This window comes from Thalassophryne amazonica, chromosome 8 (genome assembly GCF_902500255.1).
Source record: "Thalassophryne amazonica chromosome 8, fThaAma1.1, whole genome shotgun sequence".
In the NCBI taxonomy this organism is placed as follows: domain Eukaryota; kingdom Metazoa; phylum Chordata; class Actinopteri; order Batrachoidiformes; family Batrachoididae; genus Thalassophryne; species Thalassophryne amazonica.
The window spans coordinates 76,496,419-76,518,984 of NC_047110.1; the positions used below are offsets into that span (position 1 = coordinate 76,496,419).

Consider the following 22,566-nt stretch of genomic DNA (forward strand, 5'->3'; position numbering starts at 1 on the left):
ATACATACACACACACATACATACATACACACACACATACATACATACACACACACATACATACATACACACACACACACATACATACACACACACACACATACATACACACACACACACACATACATACATACACACACACACACATACATACACACACACAACATACATACACACACACACATACATACATACACACACACACACATACATACACACACACACACATACATACATACACACACACATACATACATACATACACACACACATATACATATATACATATACATATATACATATATCTCATAATGGTTCCCTGGCGTCAGCACCGGTTCAGTGCCATGAGCACCAGCTGGTGAGTAAACTGAAGTTGTCCATCAGGTAATGGAAATAATAATAATATCCTCTGTTTTGTGGGACAATTTGTGTATTTCAGTCGGAATTAACAACTTCAGAGCGAATCAGCATTTTAAATCAAATGACACCTCTTTACAAACATTATAATAAACTACAATTCGAGGTCTATTAGAAATGTATCCAACCTTATTTAAAAAAAAAAAAAAACATATGGATTTGAATCACGTGTGCTTTCGTGAGCCAACCTTGAACCTTCATGCGCATGCGTGATTTTTTTTCCACGCCTGTCGGTTGCGTCATTCGCCTGTGAGCAGGCTTTGAGTGAGGATTGGTCCACCCCCTCGGCGGATTTTCATTGTCAGGGAAATGGCTGAGAGACTGCTGCTTTGCTTGATCAAATTCTTTTTAGAAACTGTGAGGCACATCCATGTGGACACCATTCGAGAAATTCAGGTGGTTTTTGGTAAAAATTTTATGGGCTTCAAAGACATTAAGGGATGTTACTGTCGCTTTAAGGACGTCCTCAGCAGCTGTGGGGCGCGCCGCGCTCCAGCTGCCATCGACAGGCTGAACGACCATTTTCATTTCTAAACGGATCGCTCTGTGGATCAGTGACCATTGTGTGCACTTTCTCTGGTTATCACAGGCTTCGCGCGTCACGACGACAAGCGACACAAAGAACACCTCCATTTCAGAGTGCCAGAAGGACAAGCTGGGACATGCCTTTCAGTGCTTACCAGTCGAGTGAGTATCAGAGAAGGCATGTCCCAGCTTGTCCTTCTGGCACTCTGAAACGGAGGTGTTTTTGTCTCGCTTGCCGTCGTAACGCGCGAAGCGTCCGCTCCTTTCCATGACAAAACCTCATAGCAGTGGAATGTGCGTTCATTTCCAAACTGGACACTGTGTTTTATCCGGGACGTCGTCTGGACCAGCACAGGAATTGTGGAAAGATGTGGACATCAGCAGTTTTTCGGCAAATTGAATCAGACGTGCGGAGGACGCGCAAAGCAACGCCGTGATGAAGCGTCACAGAACATGTTCTGGCATGTCCAAGTACATCCACAATTTTTTGGATAATCACTCGACTGAAAAACCACCGACAGCTGTCTGAACGCCATCTCAAAGCCGTCCTGTGAGACCAAAACGGAGGTGGTTTTGTGTCGGTCCAGCAGCGAATCCATCATGACACGCGAAGCGTCCGCTAGGCTTTCCATGACAAAATCTCTTGTTAAAAGTGAAATCTGCAGGAAAATGAGTGATGTCCAGCTCTTGTGATAACCAGAGAAAGTGCACACGATGGTCAAGATCCACAGAGCAATACGTTTAGAAATGAAATGGTCGTTCAGCCTGTCGATGGCAGCTGGAGCGCAGCGCTCCCCAAAGCTGCTGTGGGCTGTCCTTAAAGGGACAGTAACATCCCTTAATGTCTCTGAAGCACATAAAATTTTCACCAAAAACCACCTGAATTTCTCAAATGGTGTCCACATGGATGTGCCTCACAGTTTCTAAAAAAAAATTTGATCAAGCAAAGCAGCAGTCTCTCAGCCATTTCCCTGACAATGAAAATCCGCCGAGGGGGAGGACCAATCCTCACACAAAGCCTGCTCACAGGAGAATGACGCAACCGACAGGCGTGAAAAAAATCACGCATGCGCATGAAGGTTCAAGGTTGGCTCACGCAAGCACACGTGATTCAAATCCATATGTTTTTTTTTTTTAAATAAGGTCGGATACTTTTCTAATAGACCTCGTAAACTACAAACGACTAAAACTGTCCCCCCCCAAAAATGAGACGTCCTCTGTTTATGAATTAAATCCTGATGTGCAGCACAGCCGGATGAAGAGCTCACCTCAGAGTCTATGGAGTTAAATTTGTGCCATTAATATCTGAAAGGAAATGTTTTTAACAAAAACTATAGATTTTATTTCTATTCATGTCCACAGATCAAGGATCCAGTGACCATTTTCATATTTATTTACTTAAGACTCAATAAATTGTTGACAAAGAAAACCTGTAATTTTAGTACACAGAAATTTCACAAGAGGTATTGATAAGGGAACTGATTAAAAAAAAAAAAAAAATCGGATTGCTAATGGCATAGATATTGATAAAAGCTTATCATACCAATCACTAATTGTATTACACTATCACACCGTATCGTACTGAATGCTTTACTGCACTTCTGGTTAGATGTTAACTGCATTTCATTGGCCCTTTTCTCTGCACAGTTGAATACACACACACACACACACACACACACACACACACACACACACACACACACACACACACACACACACACACACACACACACCCCCTGGCAAAAATTATGGAATCACCGGCCTCGGAGGATGTTCGTTCAGTTGTTTAATTTTGTAGAAAAAAAGCAGATCACAGACATGACACAAAACTAAAGTCATTTTAAATGGCAACTTTCTGGCTTTAAGAAACACTATAAGAAATCAGGAAAAAAAAATTGTGGCAATCAGTAACGGTTACTTTTTTAGACCAAGCAGAGGGAAAAAAAAAAAAAATGGAATCACTCAATTCTGAGGAAAAAATTATGGAATCATGAAAAACAAAAGAACGCACCAACACATCACTAGTATTTTGTTGCACCACCTCTGGCTTTCATAACAGCTTGCAGTCTCTGAGGCAAGGACTTAATGAGTGACAAACAGTACTCTTCATCACTCTGGCTCCAACTTTCTCTGATTGCTGTTGCCAGATCAATTTTGCAGGTTGGAGCCTTGTCATGGACCATTTTCTTCAACTTCCACCAAAGATTTTCAGTTGGATTAAGATCTGGACTATTTGCAGGCCATGACATTGACCCTATGTGTCTTTTTGCAAGGAATGTTTTCACAGTTTTTGCTCTATGGCAAGATGCATTATCTTGAAAAATGATTTCATCATCCCCAAACATCCTTTCAATTGATGGGATAAGAAAAGTGTCCAAAATATCAACGTAAACTTGTGCATTTATTGATGATGTAATGATAGCCATCTCCCCAGTGCCTTAACCTGACATGCAGCCCCATATCATCAATGACTGTGGAAATTTACATGTTCTCTTCAGGCAGTCATCTTTATAAATCTGATTGGAACGGCACCAAACAAAAATTCCAGCATCATCACCTTGCCCAAAGCAGATTCGAGATTCATCACTGAATACGACTTTCATCCAGTTATCCACAGTCCACGACTGTTTTTCCTTAGCCCATTGTAACCTTGTTTTTTTCTGTTTAGGTGTTAATGATGGCTTTCGTTTAGCTTTTCTGTATGTAAATCCCATTTCCTTTAGGCGGTTTCTTACAGTTCGGTCACAGACGTTGACTCCAGTTTCCTCCCATTTGTTCCTCATTTGTTTTGTTGTGCATTTTCGATTTTTGAGACATATTGCTTTAAGTTTTCTGTCTTGACGCTTTGATGTCTTCCTTGGTCTACCAGTATGTTTGCCTTTAACAACCTTCCCATGTTGTTTGTATTTGGTCCAGAGTTTAGACACAGCTAACTGTGAACAACCAACATCTTTTGCAACATTGCGTGATGATTTACCCTCTTTTAAGAGTTTGATAATCCTCTCCTTTGTTTCAATTGACATCTCTCGTGTTGGAGCCATGATTCATGTCAGTCCACTTGGTGCAACAGCTCTCCAAGGTGTGATCACTCCTTTTTAGATGCAGACTAACGAGCAGATCTGATTTGAGATGCAGGTGTTAGTTTTGGGGATGAAAATTTACAGGGTGATTCCATAATTTATTCCTCAGAATTGAGGAAGTCCATATTTTTTTCCCTGTGCTTGGTCTAATAAAGTAACCGTTACTGACTGCCACAATTTTTTTTCCTGATTTCTTATAGTGTTTCTTAAAGCCAGGAAGTTGCCATTTGAAATGACTTTAGTTTTGTGTCAGGTCTGTGATCTGATTTTTTTTCTACAAAATGTAAACAACTGAATGAACATCCTCCGAGGCCGGTGATTCCATAATTATTGCCGGGGCTGTGTGTGTGTGTGTGTATTATATATATATATATATATATATATATATATATATATATATATATATATATATATATATATATATATATATATATATATATATATATATATATATATATATATTCCGCCTGACGCACCTCCACCAGTGACGGTGGGGTAACTGCAGGGTCATCAGCCGGGAGCCACCCTTCATTGATGTTTCGCTCCATTAATCCTGGAACATCTCACGGTGGTGGAGCAAAGGCAGGGACGTCTCCCCGCCGCCCCCTGCAGCCACCCCTAGAACCCCTCTTTCCCCCACGACCTATCCTTCCTACGCAACCACAGCCAGAAGCTGGCTCTTTCCGCCTCCTCTGCCAGCTCCCTACATGTCCTCTTCAGCCTTATTCCAGACACTCCGATCTTCCTAAGGAGGCGCTGAATGGATGTTCAGATGAACCCCCTACAGCCAACCTCCACGGGATAGATAACTGCGGACCATCCCGCTTCCCGACACTCCGCTACCAAGTCGGTGTATTTATCTCTCTTCCTTTCACAGGCAGCCTCCATTCCTCCCTCCCAAGGGACCGTTAGCTCCACCAAAATCACAGACTTAACATCAGCGGACCACAGCACAACATCTGGCCTCAAAGAGGTGGTAACAATCTCTGGGGGGAACTTGAGCTGCCTATCGAGATCCACCCTCAAGTTCCAGCTACATCCAGGTGTTAGCAGTGATCTTGTCCTCTGAGCAACAGGTTGGACTTCAGCCCCTTGTCTAACAAAGTTGATAAAAGTTCAAGACTTAGGAGGAAGCGCTTTAATTACCTCCATTCTCTGCACTTCAAGGACTTCTGCCAGCTTCCGCAGAACCAGATCGTGCCGCCACCTATACCTATCCTGCGCCAGCGCTGTCTTGCAACTAGACAGGATATGTTGGAGGCTTGGGTTTGGGACATTACAGAGCTGACAGCTTTCCTCCAAGCCATACCACAGACTCACATTGCTTGGGCTGGGGAGGGTATCATACGTGGCCCGAATGAGGAAGCTAAGCCTTGCTTGGGGCATCTTCCACACATCGGACCACTTGATGGTCCTACTGACAACTCCTTCCCACGTTGTCCATTGCCCTTGCTGCAACTGGCTGAGGGCCTTGATCTTATATTTCTCCTCCTCATGCCTGACCACCTCCTCAATCATCAACCCTTTCTTCTCCTTTCTTGTAGCCTTGGACCAAAACTTGGGGGCTATTCCCCACCCCAAGCCTGCTCTCCCTGACTGTATCCTACCCACCACTTCTTTATGCTCAAGCCTGCTGATGGCCTGGTTAACAGCCTCCTCAGCCTTCCACTTGCGTCCTGTTCGCACTGGCACCTTGCTGTTTTTTACGAGTGGATCGGTTGACTCTCTCAACTCCAGAACAAGCCTGGCCTTCTCTTGCCTGTAGCCTAGATTAATAAACTTCAGTGGCAACTGCAACACGGTCTTCCCAAACAGGGCAACATCAGAGAGGCTTCGAGGTAGCCCAAGCCACTTGCGTACAAAGCTATTGGCTTTTGCATCCATCTTCATTACTACGGATGAAGTGATCTCGCACAGCTTCAGAAGACACATCAACCGCTGGAAGAGGGTGAACTGATAACACCAGACTTTCAGCTTCCCTGGGAGGTGGCACTTATCAATCCTCTCCAGCCAATCCGTAAGCTGCAGCAAAATGACGGCAGGCATGTGAGTGTCAGACAACTCCGCTGTATACAGCCTTCCCAGACTGCGGACTGGTTGGTCAACCAACAACGGGATCTTTCATCCATCCACTGTAAAGGAGATACGGTCGTTCCTAACTCCCTTCCGGATCGACAAACTGCAGGACTTCGCTGGCTTGATCCTCATTCTCGCCCATCTGAGGAGTTCTTCAAACCTCCTTAAAAACCTAACAGTACATGACGCTGTTTGCAGTAGGCTAGTTACATCATCCATGTAACTTCGCAGGGCTGGTAGCCGTTGTCCTGACACCGTTTTTAACCCTCGCCCCATCTGCCTACTGCCAATCAGAATCACCTCAAAAGCTGCCGTGAAAATGATGGGGGAAATTCTCAAGCTGTTGCCAATTGGTGGTAATACCCTGTGTGGCATAACAAACTTGCAAAGAGTTAAAGTAATTGGATACCAGCTTCTGAATACAAGATGGAATATGAACAAATTCCAAGGCAAAAGCAATGAGCTGATGAGGGACTGAACCATAGGCATTTTCCAGATCCAGCCAGACAACGTGCAGATCGCGCTTCTCCCGCTTGGCTGACTGAATCTGGTTCCAAATCATAGCTGAATGTTCCACACAACCTGGAAAACCAGGAATGCCTGCCTTTTGACAACTGGTGTCAATGTAGTTATTTTCTAGGAGATAACTGGTCACTCTCTTTGCGACCACTGAAAAGAAAATCTTCCCTTCCACATTCAATAGGGCAATTCCTCTAAACTGATTGATGCTACGAGAGTCCTGTTCTTTTGGGATAAAAATAGTTATTGCCCTAGCCCACTCAGTTGGAATAACTTTGGTCTTCCAGGCGACTCTCATCAACCTCCAAAGAAACTTCAGCACCGTCGGGCAGCTTTTATACACCCTATAGGGCACGCCATTCAGGCCTGGGGCTGACGCAGATCTTGCCTTGTCCACCACCTGCCCGATCTCGACCCACCTTGGTGGTGTTATATCGAACTCAACTTCGGGCTCGGCAGGACGGGGCACATATCCTGGTGACCCTAGCGGAATGTTCCTCGCAGGATCGCTCAACTGACTTTTCAAGTGCTCCTCAAGCTCCTGTGCCGTAGCCTCCAGTCTTCCATTCTTTTTCTCTTCGAGGAGGCTCCTGGAAAACTTAAAAGGATCCCAGAAGAACCTTGTCCTCTCACTCTCCTTCCTTCTTCTCCGCTTTCGAATCCGCTCCACTCTCCGCAAGGTTATAAGCCTCCTTCGAATTTGGACCCACAGTACTTTAAGTCCCTTTCTCATTTTCTCCAGCTTTCCTCCAAGCCTTCCTAAGGGACCTCCTCTCCTTCACTAGATTGAATATTTCCTTCTCTCTTCTCCCTGGCTCCCTGGCCGTGTTCTTCCTCCCCACTTTTTCCCCAAACCTTGCCCTACCCTCTTCATATATGATGTTACCAAAGAGTTTCAGCTTTGTGGACACATTGCCTCGCACTGACTTCAGGCTGACATACAGATCATGATCGAACCCTCTCCATGCCTCTTTGTCATTGGCTCTAGGCCACTTCTCTTTGGGCTGTTGAATGGGGTTCTCCCTCCTTATTCTTGTCGGGGTTTCGCTGCGGGGGATATCCTCTTACTGCTCATTATGGGGAATAGGCTCTGGATATAACTGGTGCTCCTGCTGCTGGGAAAGGTACTCTTCTCCCCTCTGGCCGTCTGCAACATCAGAAACAGCAACACTGTGGTGCTCAACCAGGCTCTGTCTCCTGCTTGTCTGATCTGCCGGGGCAGTGCAAGATTGCATCTGGCTTACTCCGCCACACTTCATCTTCCCTTGATGGATGCGCAGGCCCCTATAAGTTGTCACCTTGGCCCACCCGCAGCTACACTTCCTCAGGGTCCTTTGCTCGTTAGTAATTATCATTCCAGTTCGTACCATGTTGTCCGTCCAGTTTGGTCCATCTTCCATCCTGCCTCTCGGTGGACCTTCGGGCTGTCTTTCTTTTCTCGTACTCATAATTAAATTGGCTGTCCAACGTCATCTTGACAAGGACTTGTGGGGTGAGTAACTAGCTCGTCCACGCCTAGTGCAGTCTTTCCTGCTGTCCGTCAGTCTTCCCTGACCGCCCTCCAGTCTTTCCTGGCAGCCAACTGCCCTATTCGCAGTGGTCACTGTAAATCCGGCGAAACAAGTTGGATATATATATATATAAACACTTCAAATTCTAAATTGTTGTACACCCTCTTATCTCATAGCACAAAACAAGCTATATGTACATCACATACCCTGCAGTATCAGAGTGCAAACTTACTGTGTTCCTAAAATGAAAAAGGAATGGCAACCTTACTGTGCTTACTTTGTGGTGTAATCAGCTAGTTGACGCTAGACAGTCAAATTCAATAGAACCTTTGAGCTCCAAACTTAACCCTCAGATTTTTCTGCCTCTTCTAATTAGAACAATTGCTTCTAATTGTGATGGTCTTTCATCTTATGGAGGATTTTGTCTTGTACTTGCAAGTGTTGCAATTAGCTTTATGTTGTATAAAGCTGACATCCAATTATAAATCACTGAAATTATCACAAGGTAGAGGACATCATGGTGTTGAAGGTGTAAAGGAGGTAACTGATGGATTAAAGTTATGATTATGCATCAACCTTGATGCTGGGTAGTATCACTACCAATGAGTGCTGTACTATTAGCCACTTGTGTTTTGCATAGGGTCCCATGTCAAAAACAGACTTTTCCAAGCAAAGGGTCACCCCTTTGAGTCTGGTCTGCTTAAGGTTTCTTCCTCAAATCAGAGGGAGTTTTTCCTTACCTACTGTCGCCTGTGTGCTTGGTTGGTAAGGCTAGTCTTCAATTGTGTGAAGTGCCTTGAGGCAGCTTTGTTGTGATTTGGTGCTATATAAATGAAACAAAATAAAATACATAGAGTAGTATTTAAAGGTGATAGAGAGAGGTTGAATGGGGCATTAATCCTTGTTCTGTGATGTGATATGTAGCCCAAAAAAAAATTGGTTGGGTCTGTAATGGCTCAGAACCTTCCTAAAAGGCTCTCTGAAACAGCTATGTTACTATGCTGGGTTTAGAATGCCTCGTTTGCCTTTAATGGCGTCGTTTCGGAGCTTATTTGGCAACCTCATTATGAAATTCAAGTAGGTGGCGCTGATCGGTTGCAGTTGTTTGATTGGCTGCCCTTGCTCTCACTGAAAAGAAAGCATTATTTTCATTGCTTTTATATTTTCTGTTGTGTTTCTATTCAGGTTTTTTTTGCCTCTTTCTCTAAAATTGTATATAAGAATCATTAGATTATTAATATATAAACAAAAATAAATTTAAGAAATATTACAATTTGAAAACAAATGCACCCGAACGTGATGACAGCTGCAATGATAACATTGAAAATGCCAGACATGCTAACGCGTTAGCATCGCTCCCGTTTTTAAGTTGTAAAATACATCTATCAACTGTTTCAGAAGAATATAGGTCGGTTTAACATAGAAAAGGTAAATACTCAGACGTATGCTCTTTAGGGTTTTAGCAGAAGAAAATTAAGCAAAAGAAAGAAAGAATAATCGAAGCACTGCTTCGATTGGTTCAAGGTTCAAAGCAAAGCCGCGCCGCAGAAAAGTTGTTTACGGACCCGCTGCAGGGTCTGTAATCAATACAGAAATCATCATTTCCTGACAAACACCCCCAAAACAACGGCCACTCTGAAGGGCCGATAACATAATCGTTAAGCACAAAGCTTATTGATGTCAGTGGATCGAGTCATTAACTCAGCCACATGGGGTGTGCAGCCAGTACATTCTGAGTGCCGGTCCCAAGCCCGGATAAATGAGGAGGGTTGCTTCAGGAAGGGCATCCGGCGTAAAACAAGCCAACCCAACTATGCAGACTCAGAATCGAATTCCCATACCGGATCGGTCGCGGCCCGGGTTAACAACGTCCGCCACCGGTGCTATTGCCCAACAGGGTGCCGGTGGAATTTGGGCTACTGCTGGGCGAAGACGACGAAGAAGAGGAGGAAAACGTTGCCACGAACAGCGGGAGAAGAAGAAAACTAGAAGGGTGGAAATGAGAGTGGGGACTTTGAATGTTGGTAGTATGACTGGTAAAAGGAGAGAGCTGGCTGATATGATGGAGAGAAGAAAGGTAGACATATTGTGTGTGCAAGAGACCAAGTGGAAGGGAAGTAAGAGCAGGAGCATCGGCGGTGGGTACAAGTTGTACCATGGTGAGGACAGGAAGAGAAATGGTGTTGGGGCCATTTTAAAGGAAGAGTATGTTAAAAGTGTGTTGGAGGTTAAGCGAGTGTCTGACAGGGTGATGAGTGTGAAGTTGGAAATTGAAGGGGTGATGATGAATATCATCAGTACATATGCCCCACAGGTAGGTTGTGAGATGAAGGAGAAAGAAGATTTCTGGAGTGTGTTAGATGAGGTGGTGGAGAGTGTGCCCAAGCATGAAAGAGTGGTGATAGGAGCACACTTCAATAGGCATGTTGGTGAAGGGAACAAAGGTGATGAGGAAGTAATGGGTAGATATGGTATCAAGGATAGGAATGGGGAAGGACAGATGGTAGTTGATTTTGCAAAAAGGATGGAAATGGCTGTGGTGAATACCTACTTTAAGAAAAGGGAGGAGCACAGGGTAACATAAGAGTGGAGGAAGGTGCACACAGGTGGACTACATTCTTTATAGGAGATGCAAGCTAAAAGAAATCACAGACTTTAAGGTGGTAGCAGGAGAGAGTGTCACTAGACAGCATAGGATGGTTGTTTGTAGGATGACTTTAGAGGTAAAGAAGAAGAAGAGAGTGAGAGCTCAACAAAGGATCAGATGGTGGAAGCTGAAGGAGGAAGGCTGTTGTGTGAAATTTAGCGAGCAGGTGAGAGAAGCACTAGTTGGAGAGGAAGCAGTTTTGGACAACTGGAAAAGTACTGCAGATGTGGTGAGGGAGACAGCTAGGGCAGTACTGGGTATGACATCTGGACAGTGGAAGGAAGACAAGGAGACTTGGTGGTGGAATGAAGAGGTCCAGGAAAGCATAAGGAGAAAGAGGTTGGCGAAAAAGTTTTGGGATAGTCGGAGAGATGAAGAAAGTAGACAGGAGTACGAGATGCGGCGTAAGGCGAGAAGTGGCAAAAGCAAAGGAAAAGGCATATTGCGAGCTGTACAAGAAGTTGAATAGTAAGGAAGGAGAAAAGGACTTGTACCCATTGGCCAGACAAATGGACAGAGCTGGAAAGGATGTGCAGCAGGTTAGGGTGGTAAAAGATGCACATGGTAATGTGCTGACAAGTGAGGAGTGTGTGCTGAGAAGGTGGAGGGAATATTTTGAAGAGTTGATGAATAAAGAAAATGAGCGAGAGAAAAGGCTGGATGTGGTGAGAGTAAATCAGGAAGTAAGAGATTAGCAAGGAAGAAGTGAGGGCTGCTATGAAGAGGATGAAGAGTGGAAAAGCAGTTGGTCCAGATGACATTCCAATGGAGGCATGGAAATGTCTAGGAGACATGGCAGTAGAGTTTCTAACCAGATTGTTTAATAAAATCTTTGAAAGTGAGAGGATGCCTGAGGAGTGGAGACGAAGTGTGCTGGTTCCTATTTTCAAGAACAAAGGTGATGTGCAGAGCTACAGTAACTACAGAGGCATAAAGCTGATCAGCCACAGCATGAAGTTATGGGAAAGAGTAGTAGAAGCTAGGCTTAGAAAACAGGTGAAGATCTGTGAGCAGCAATATGGTTTCATGCCGAGAAAGAGCACTACAGATGCAATGTTTGCTCTGAGAATACTGTTGGAAAAGTACAGAGGACAGAAAGAGTTACATTGTGTGTTTGTGGACTTAGAAAAAGCTTATGATAGGGTGCCAAGAGAAGAGTTGTGGCATTGTATGAGGAAGTCTGGAGTGGCAGAGAAGTATGTTAGGGTAGTGCAGGACATGTACAAAAATAGTGTGACAGCGGTGAGATGCGCAGTCGGAATGACAGACTCATTCAAGGTGGAGGTGGGATTACACCAAGGATCAGCTCTGAGTCCTTTCTTGTTTGCAGTGGTGATGGACAGGTTGACAGATGAGATCAGACAGGAGTCCCCATGGACTATGATGTTTGCAGATGACATTGTGATCTGTAGTGAGAGTAGAGAGCAAGTTGAGTCTAGTCTGGAGAAGTGGAGATATGCTTTGGAGAGAAGGGGAATGAAAGTCAGTAGAAGCAAGACTGAGTACATGTGTGTGAATGAGAAGGAGCCCAGTGGAATAGTGCAGTTACAAGGAGAAGTGGTGAAAGTAGAGGAGTTTAAATATTTGGGGTCAACTGTTCAAAGTAATGGAGAGTGTGGTAGAGAGGTGAAGAAGAGAGTGCAGGCAGGGTGGAGAAAGGTGGCAGGAGTGATTTGTGACCGAAGAATATCAGCAAGAGTGAAGGGGAAAGTTTACAAAACAGTAGTGAGACCAGCTATGTTGTATGGTTTAGAGACAGTGGCACTAACAAAAAGACAGGAGGCAGAGCTGGAGGTGGCAGAGCTGAAGATGTTGAGATTCTCTTTGGGAGTGACAAGAATGGACAACATTAGGAATGAACATATCAGAGGGACAGCTCAGGTGGGACGGTTTGGAAACAAAGTCAGAGAGGCGAGATTGAGATGGTTTGGACATGTGCAGAGGAGGGACCCAGGGTATATAGGGAGAAGGATGCTGAGGATGGAGCCACCAGGCAGGAGGAGAAGAGGGAGACCAAAGAGGAGGTTCATGGATGTGCTGAGAGAGGACATGCAGGTGGTTGGTGTGACAGAGGAAGATACAGAGGACAGGGTGAGATGGAAACGATTGATCTGCTGTGGCGACCCCTAACGGGAACAGCCGAAAGACAAAGAAGAAGAAGAAGGATCGAGTCATTTCTTAACGATACCCTAAAAGGAACCGGTTCTCGATACACATTCCTAGCTGCTAAGGGGTTAGCTCATTCCCTTTAGAGGAACAAACCAGATCTAACGTGCCATACTAACGTGCAATTCTTACAACAGGAATATGGCGCAACACAAATTTAAAACAAAAGAAAATGTGATACTCACAGGCTGTACTGATTGCTGGGGTTGATTTTGTCGCAGAGTCGGAACTGACCCTCTACTGAGTATTAAATGCCGACTGAAGCCAGCTCGAAATCGTGCAAGGTTTGTGAAACAGTCCTCCGTGAAATGCGCAGAGCAAAGAAATAGTCGGCGGTTGTATGTACTGGGGATGCGGTTAAAAATGAATAAAAGCCAGTGATCGCGTACACTGCTTTCCGTGGGAAGATTGTAATCCGCTAAAACAGCCTGGGAAAGCACACCTGTAGCTCGCCATTGCTTCTCTTCGAGTGTTATGAATGGGTGGGCACAACCTTATGAATAATTAATTTCGAAGGGGCGTGTGTGAAAGGGGGTGGGTGTGGGCGTGGGGGGGCTATTGGTGAAAAAGTGATGTAAGTTTTCTCTCAAAAACAGATTGGCCTGTTTTCTAGGGGCAATTCATAAAAGGAGAAATACTTGAAACAGAGGTTCTGAAACTTGCTGGCACTTTGTGTGTATTCCCCACAGCGGGGATTCTCTGAACTAATACCAAAAACATGAAAAATATGATTTTGATTCTCTATCCCCTTTAAATTTAGCAGCTTTTAAAATTAAACTTATGTTGTTAGTGTTTATTCAATCTTTGTTATGACTATTTTCTTTTTTCTTTGTGCTTCATTTGTGTTTGACATTTATATTATAATGTATTTCAATATTGAAAAGCACTGATTTGTTTGACTTTAAAAGGTCTATACAAACAAAGCTACTATTACTACAATCATTTGTACATAATACCTGAACACATTATGAACACACCTGAACACATTGCCATTGTGTTCCATTTACCATGCAATTTTGGTTCTGTAAGAGTTGTACTACTGCACGCCACCACGCACTCACACTAGCAGCGACAGCGCTTAGCTTAAAAACAAACAGTGGCCCCACACAGGGCACCCACACATCTGCTCATGACATGACATTTGTCAAGACCAGGTGACAATGCACAGCATAGTGACCCACTTATTGCAAAACCAGAAGGACAAAGTTCAGAAAATTGTCTTAAATTGATTATAAAGCTTGTGCTGACGCAAACAAACACAAAGGCAAAACGCAACCTTCTTGAAGGGAATAAAAAGCGGCTCCTAATGCAAAACTAACTGACAAACATAGCAATATTTCTGAAAAGACGTATTAAGACATGCTCTTAAGTTACAGACCGTTCATCTTTGTTTTGACGAATGCATCCCTCGATGATTTCCTTCACTTCGGGAATGGCCACTTTGTCAAAACTGCCAGGCTTCACCCCCTACAGGAAACAAAACACTGAATGAAAGCATTCCTTCTCAAGTGCGATATTAATTTGGATATGGATACTACCCAAATATAGCTGTTTCCTCACTTCAGGCACAGATTTTATGTTGAGATCTGTGATATTTCACATAAATGAGTAGAGAAGCTTGAATCTTCGACTGGACTGGGTTGCTTCACGTGAGGACGTTTCGCTTCAAATCGCAGAAGCTTCCTCAGCTAAAATTCTTGCTCTGGTAGTCTGACTTCTGTCTTGACCCTTGTAGAGGGTCAAGGGGTGTCCAGTTGAAGATTCAAGCTTCTCTACTATGGAAGTCACCTGGACAACTGAGAGCCTTCACAGAAACTTCACAAATGAGTGAAACCATAAAACACACACTAGCTTCTCCTTTTAGCTGTGACTTTAAGTGTAAAAAAATACAGCGTGTAGTGCAGTTTGATCTAATTATATAATTCATAGCACTAAGTTTACACATCTCAAACTATCAAAACCACTGGCATATAGGTATGCCGACCCACATCTTTACTGTGCTGGCATTTGAAGATATTCTTTACTGGAAGTTTTGATGCCACGCTAATATAATGTCAACAGAATTTTCATTGTCTTGCTCTTCTTCCTCTTTTGGCTGATCCCGTAAGGGGTTGCCACAGCAGATCATCTGACTCCATCTCATCCTGCCCTCTACACCAACCACCTCCATGTCCTCCCTTACTACATCCATAAACTTCCTCTTTGGTCTCACTCCCTCCTGCCTGGCTGCTCCATCCTCAGCATCCTTCTCCCTATATACCCCGAGTCCCTCCTCTGTACATGTCCAAAACATCTCAATCTCACCTGTCTGACATTGTCTCCAAACTGTTCTACCTGCACTGTCCCTCTGATAGGCTGATCCTCGCACTGCCTCCTCAAAGCCATACAAAATAGCTGGTCTCACTGCAGTCTTATCAAGTTTCACTTTCACTCTTGGCGATACCCTGTCACAAATCATGACTGTCACTTTTGCCCATCCTGCCTGCACTCTCCTATTCACCTCTTTGCCACACACCAATGCGTTGGAAAGAGATGGTCACTATTCCAATAGGCTGTACCACATTCACACCAACTCTTTCTCCTACCAACTTTCATTCCCTTTCTTTCAAAAGCATATCTTCACCTGTTCCCTACTCTCACTTCCAATCACAACGTCATCCAAAGAGCCATTACGTAGTCCCACCTCAAATGCACCTGTCAATGCTACTACATATCTCACTGCTGTCACATTCTCTCTGTACATATCCTGCACCACCCTTACATACTTCTCTGCCGCTCCAGAATTCCTCATGCACAACTCTTCTCTTGGCACCCTGACACAAGCCTTCTTTAAATCCAAACAAAAAGCAACTCCTTAAGCCCTTTTTTTTTTTTTTTTTTTAAATACTTCATGAGCACTCTGACTGCAAACATTGCATCTGTAGTGCTCTTTCATGGCAAGAAACCATTAACTTTACTGTTAAAAATCTGAAACAGTACACTTCTCTACTCCTCCTGCATCCTTTCGCTTTCCAAGATTTTATTAAACAATCTGGTTACAAGCACCACTGTCATCTCTTGCCCCCACTGGCACGACATCTGGACCACCTGCCTTTCCACTCTTCATAGCTGTTCTCACTTCAACACTACTAATATTACACTTAATTAAGCTTTCCACATCATCCAGCCTTCTCATTTTCTACATTCTTGAGCTCCTCAAAATACTCCCTCCACTTTCTCAAAACAATTTCCTTTGTCTTGCTCAAAGTATTAAATTTGAAAATCTTACAGAAGCATGCCACACCAGCAACAATATCATGACAAACTTAGCTGTTGACATTTTTCACTGAAATAGGCATTTCCTAAAATATAAACAAAACACGTTTTTCTGTCCTGTAAATATTCATCCATCCCATCACAAGCAAAGCAAAACAGGATTGAACAGTTGGCAGAAAATTATCTTCCTTCCCATAAATATTGATCTTACCTCTCATTCAACTTTCCACTGAATTTTCTTGCTGCACAGAGGATAATTCCACAGTATGGATTAGATTATTTATTTATTTATTTTTACTTAGAATGTGTACAATGCTTTATTCCATTTATTAAATGGCATTTAGTCACTGTCACTGACAATCTCAAAATATGACATAGACCACTCAAAACATTAAGCACAACAATAAGTGCCTGGCAGAATCATACTGCTCTGGTAGTTTCAAACATAACTTTTAGAGTCTTGGTCAAAATTACTGGCACATCTGATTTTCAGGTACATAATTTAGAATGCTGTATATCTGAGAAATAAAACCACTTAAAAAAAAAAAAAAAAATCAGAATATTTAAATAAAAATGTCCAAGAAAGAATGCCACCATTAACAAAAAGATATATTGGAAAAAAAATAGATACAGTTAATGCTAGATAAAATTATTGGCATTTGTTTGAATGATTAAATTTAGCTCTTAAAACAAAATGAGACTCAATGTTGGTTCACCATTACTGTTCACATGACCTGAATTAACCAATGAGTGATACCTTTACTAAATAAAAACAGGTAGTTGATCATTTCCATTGTCTTTTTCACAATGCCCAAGAGAAGTGAGCTGTCTAAGACCATCAAAAACCTATCTAAAAAACATGCATGACCTGCGTCATGGAGGAGAGTAAACTCGTCTTTAACTGCTGTAGACTGAACGTGAGAGGGGTGCCGGCACGTGCAATTGCGCAAAGAGAATTTTAAAATATTCAAAAAATGCTTCACGCAAAAATGTGCTACGTGGCGCGATCTAATCACCAACGTGACATGCAGCTCATCAAGTTGAGTAAAGAAGAACAGAGCAAGGGGTGACGTCAGCAGATCGCATCAGAGCGCAGCTCATCTGAAGGATTATAACAAGATGTTAAATCTATCAAAAACACACTAACAACTGCACACAAGAAGGAAAGAACACACAACTGTTTTTCCAAGCCATGACAATGCAAACATGACAATTACCGTTTTAGACGGCTCAAAACGCTTTCACAACGACGGGCATGCAAGTGCGTGAATCAAAAGTCATGCTCGTGTAGAGAGAGCTTTAGAGAGCTTGAACCTTGGGGAGGTGATGATCTAGTGGTGAGGAGGTGATGGTCTAGTGGTTAAAGTGTTGGGCTTGAGACCAGAAGATACTTGGTTCAAATACCAGCCTGAGTGGAAAATCACTAAGGGCCCTTGGGCAAGGTCTTTAATCCCCTATTGCTCCTGGTGTGTAGTGAGCGCCTTGTATGGCAGCACCCTGACATCGGGGTGAATGTGAGGCATTATCTGTAAAGCGCTTTGAGCGTCTGATGCAGATGGAAAAGCTCTATATAAATGCAGTCCATTTACCATTTACATAAAGCAATGGAAAAGCAACAAACTACCAGGAGGCAGGTGGCAAGAAACTTATATCACAGATATCAACAAGAAATGTTTAGAGCCTTTCAATGATGTCAAAGGTTCTGCAAACAAATATTACTGAATGTTGACAATAACTGTGTCTGGGATACATTCTATGTTTCTATTATTTCAGCATTATTCAATCCTTTTGCATTTTGGTTCAGCAGCATTAGACATTCTATTAAATATTCAAGATTCTAGGGGAAAAAAAAAGTTTATTTTGCATTTATTCCTAAAGATATTCTGAATTACAAACTTGAAAATCTGGGTGTCAATAACTTTGACCAGGACTGTGTTAATCATGTCTCCGATCTCAGACAAAGCAGTCCACATTAACAGAAATATTTAACCAATCCAACGGTTTTTGCTGTATTACCAAGTTTTAGCTGTGATCTTGGAAATACATTCTATTGTAGAAATAGTTTGAGCAAAAAGCTCAACAGGTAACTCTAAAGATTATACTGTATTTCTTAAGTATCTTACCGGAAACAATTTCTTTGATACACCTGCGTATAAAATTCCACTAAAGTCTAATGTACCAAGGTGATGACACGCGTTTCAGAGGCAGGTACACTGCTTGAAACCATAGCACAAGAATTAGATCTACACTCAAAAATATAAACGCAACACTTTTGGTTTTGCTCCCATTTTGTATGAGATGAACTCAAAGATCTAAAACTTTTTCCACATACACAATATCACCATTTCCCTCAAATATTGTTCACAAACCAGTCTAAATCTGTGATAGTGAGCACTTCTCCTTTGCTGAGATAATCCATCCCACCTCACAGGTGTGCCATATCAAGATGCTGATTAGACACCATGATTAGTGCACAGGTGTGCCTTAGACTGCCCACAATAAAAGGCCACTCTGAAAGGTGCAGTTTTATCACAGCACAATGCCACAGATGTCGCAAGATTTGAGGGAGCGTGCAATTGGCATGCTGACAGCAGGAATGTCAACCAGAGCTGTTGCTCGTGTATTGAATGTTCATGTCTCTACCATAAGCCGTCTCCAAAGGCGTTTCAGAGAATTTGGCAGTACATCCAACCAGCCTCACAACCACAGACCACGTGTAACCACACCAGCCCAGGACCTCCACATCCAGCATGTTCACCTCCAAGATCGTCTGAGACCAGCCACTCAGACAGCTGCTGGAACAATCGGTTTGCATAACCAAAGAATTTCTGCACAAACTGTCAGAAACCCTCTCAGGGAAGCTCATCTGCATGCTCGTCGTCCTCATCGGGGTCTCGACCTGACTCCAGTTCGTCGTCGTAACCGACTTGAGTGGCCAAATGCTCACATTCGCTGGCGTTTGGCACGTTGGAGAGGTGTTCTCTTTACGGATGATGCGAAGGAGATGTGTTGCACTGCATGAGGCAAACAGTGGTCACACCAGATACTGACTGGTATCCCCCCCCCCCAATAAAACAAAACTGCACCTTTCAGAGTGGCCTTTTATTGTGGCCAGTCTAAGGCACACCTGTGCACTAATCATGGTGTCTAATCAGCATCTTGGTATGGCACACATGTGAGGTGGGATGGATTATCTCAGCAAAGGAGAAGTGCTCACTATCACAGATTTAGACTGGTTTGTGAACAATATTTGAGGGAAATGGTGATATTGTGTATGTGGAAAAAGTTTTAGATCTTTGAGTTCATCTCATACAAAATGGGAGCAAAACCAAAAGTGTTGCGTTTATATTTTTGTTGAGTATATTTGCAAACCTAGATATCAACGGGGATGAGAAACAAAAGCACTATTTAACTGAAACTTTTTAAAAGCATGGTGTGATGTCTGACGTGGCCTTTCAAGGTGGTAGCATTGAAGTGATGGAAAAAGCATGACATATGACAGAACACTAGATGAAAAATGGTAATTTATCCAACAGTAATAGAAAACTACCTGGTGACATGGAAAATTCAGTATAAGCTGAGAGGAGTAGCTGTTTATATGACGGCTATATGGATCCTTGTCATTTGATTGGTGCTTTGCAAGTCACATGACATGGATTATTTATCCCATTTGTGTTGCATTGCATTTAGAGTACAAATTTGGTTCCATATGTTTGGTACCACTGCACTCTGCACGTGCGCACAGGCACGCCCACACACAGACATGCGTGTGCACACACAACAAATCCACTATGCTGTCTGGAGGCTGTTAGCAGGAAGTCAGAATGAAAAGCTGGACTAATTTCTGAAGTGATTATTGTTTCACTGCACTGAGGATGCGCAGAGTCTTTTTTTTAATTTGGTAGTACACAGGCACGCACAAGCGCCGACATAGTTGCGTGTGTGCACATGCGGGGGACGACTCTACCGAGACAAAGATTTGATTGAGCTAACTGACAATGCCAATTCTTGTAACACACACAAAATCCACTCCGCTGTAAGCTGTCTGGATGCATGAAGAACTGTTCAGATAAAAAGCCGACATGATTTTTGGCTGGATTGAGGAAATGCTCACTTTTTTTTTTTTTTTTTTTTTAAATGGAGTCTGAAGTCAGTGCACAACATCACTGGACTACACATCACAATTTGGACTTTAGCAGCAGTGGAATACCAAAATGTAAGTTCCTTTTCTGTTTCTAAATTAATAAAATATCAAATGACAAGGATCTATTTTAGCCATTATATAAAACAAATAATGAATGTTTTTACATTCTTTCAATGGAATGAATATTTATACCATACCATTCAACGAGGCAAATATTCATACCATTGAACTCAAACATTCATTATTTGTATAATATTCATGGTCAAAGAAGTCCACCAGCTCATTTCTTCAAGAAATAACATTAATGTAGGCTTAAGGGCACAACATCATTACTGAATCAAAAGCAATCTGTACTTTGGTCTACATTTGTGACTGATTTACACCGTAGCTATTTAACAAGAGGTCAGAAAATCTTATATTGAATTTCGTGGCAAAGACTTCAATATTTTTACTTTTAAAGGCATTATAAACCTGTGGGGCTTGGTGTAGATTTCAATGCCCATTTGGTAGAATACACTGTGCTAATATGAAGGAAAAATAATTCCAGAGGTGGACAGTAGCCTTCTTATCAAATAGGAAGATGAAGGCGGAGCAGAAGAAATGCCCATGGAAGACTTACACTAGTAACTCTGCGGTAGATCTGTGCAGCATTCTGGCACTCTGAATAAGGGTACTCTGAGGTGGCCATCTCCAACATGCACATTCCAAAGGCATACACATCCACTGACTCGTCGTACTTCTCCTCATACATCTCAGGCGCCATGAACTCAGGGGTACCTTAAATCAAAACAACTATTCAGAACTCTCGAACTCCCTAACTCATTGAGTGGGCTTCTCACAACCCATTACCCCTCTGCTCCTCTAACCCTCAAGGGGTTTAGAAAGAGGAGGATGAGAAGAATGACCAGCCTGTTGACAGCTCCAGAAGTAGAACCTGTGAGATGAGAATTGGAAGAGGGAGACAAAAGAAGAAAGGGGAAGGAAAGCAAAAGAAAAAGAAAAAAAAAGAGACAAAACAAAAAGGAAGGAGAAACTGGGCTCAGTTAGACTGCAGAGAAGGAAGCACGTGTTTGTCTGTGTAAGACCTCAACATGTAAGATATAACAAAGTGGCCGAGACAGCTAATGTGCAGAACACACATTTGCCCAAAATATATTTTCACTATTTAAATATTGGCGTCAAAACAAGGCACTCGAGAATACTGACCAAGCCAAAGCAATGAGAAAATTGTTGAAGGAGATGCCAATTTTTGCAGTAGAAATATAACTAGCTATGGAATAACTTGTCTAGACCTTACCTTAAAGTGAAATACATGTTCTATAGAACACTTACCTTTTCAATTATCACTTACCATCTCTTCATAACCTGCAAAATAAACTCATGGTCAAGGTTTAGAGAAGCAGAATTCATAGCTAGTTACGCTGCTCAGCACTGTGAGTTGCACATGAGCTTCAATCTATTAAAAGGCCTTCTGTGTTAAATTTTAGGTCTTACACAGAAAAACTCATTTGGTTATTTGAATTTAATTGATTTTGGAATGGAGGTGTGATACAGCACACGGTCAGACTTACCAGGCCCATAAAAGTTCATACTTACTGAATGACCAGCAGTACCCTATTCATTCCAAACAGCAGAATGGGGCACAGCTGAGGCTAGAGCCTACATTTTAAAAACATACCCAAGAATATGAAAGTAAAAGAATAAAGTTTTGTTTGTTTTTTTTTTTGTTTTTTTTAAGTGACAGACGGCAAAGTGGGGGGGGGAGCTCCCTGGATGCAAAAGATGTAGCAAAAAAGATTCTGCTGTCCTGCAATATTTTAAAAAGAAAGCAAGAGAGAAACACACTAGCAAAAGGTAAAAATAAAATAAGAGAAAATAAAAGACCTGTTGAGGCAAATCCATAGAAAGAGAAGTTAAACATTATGTGTATAAATGGCAAACAGACCACATATTTCAAATCCACAGAATAAAGACCAGTCTAGGACAGAACCCTTGTCAGGTTAAAATGTATAACAGGCATGACAGATACCTTAGCATTTTATTTTGAGATGACTATTCCACAAGGTTTTTTTTGATGAAACTGAAGAGCAATAATCTGCACAATGACCAAATTTGCTAGTGTTGCTGTGTTGGTACAAACAGAGAACACTTGTGGTTATCTGTCAAAGAATGCTAAAACATCCGGCCTCTATTTGAGCTGCGTGGTTTGACAGAGAGATGAATCTC

At 42.6% G+C, this 22,566-nt stretch overlaps 1 protein-coding gene and 1 long non-coding RNA gene across 2 annotated transcripts in view; both read right to left on the bottom strand.

Moving 5' to 3' along the window:
* wnk1a (WNK lysine deficient protein kinase 1a) overlaps positions 1-22,566 on the bottom strand; it is an 86,817-nt gene that overhangs the window by 43,715 nt on the left and 20,536 nt on the right. Inside the window, 2 exon segments of the mRNA XM_034176717.1 lie at positions 14,320-14,408; positions 20,960-21,117. Of these exon segments, the coding sequence (XP_034032608.1) occupies positions 14,320-14,408; positions 20,960-21,117 (247 nt within the window).
* On the bottom strand, positions 18,224-18,534 carry LOC117515928. Its single transcript, XR_004562264.1, has 2 exons — positions 18,390-18,534; positions 18,224-18,359 (listed from the first exon to the last, which is right to left on the bottom strand). It is a non-coding gene; the product is annotated as an uncharacterized LOC117515928 (long non-coding RNA).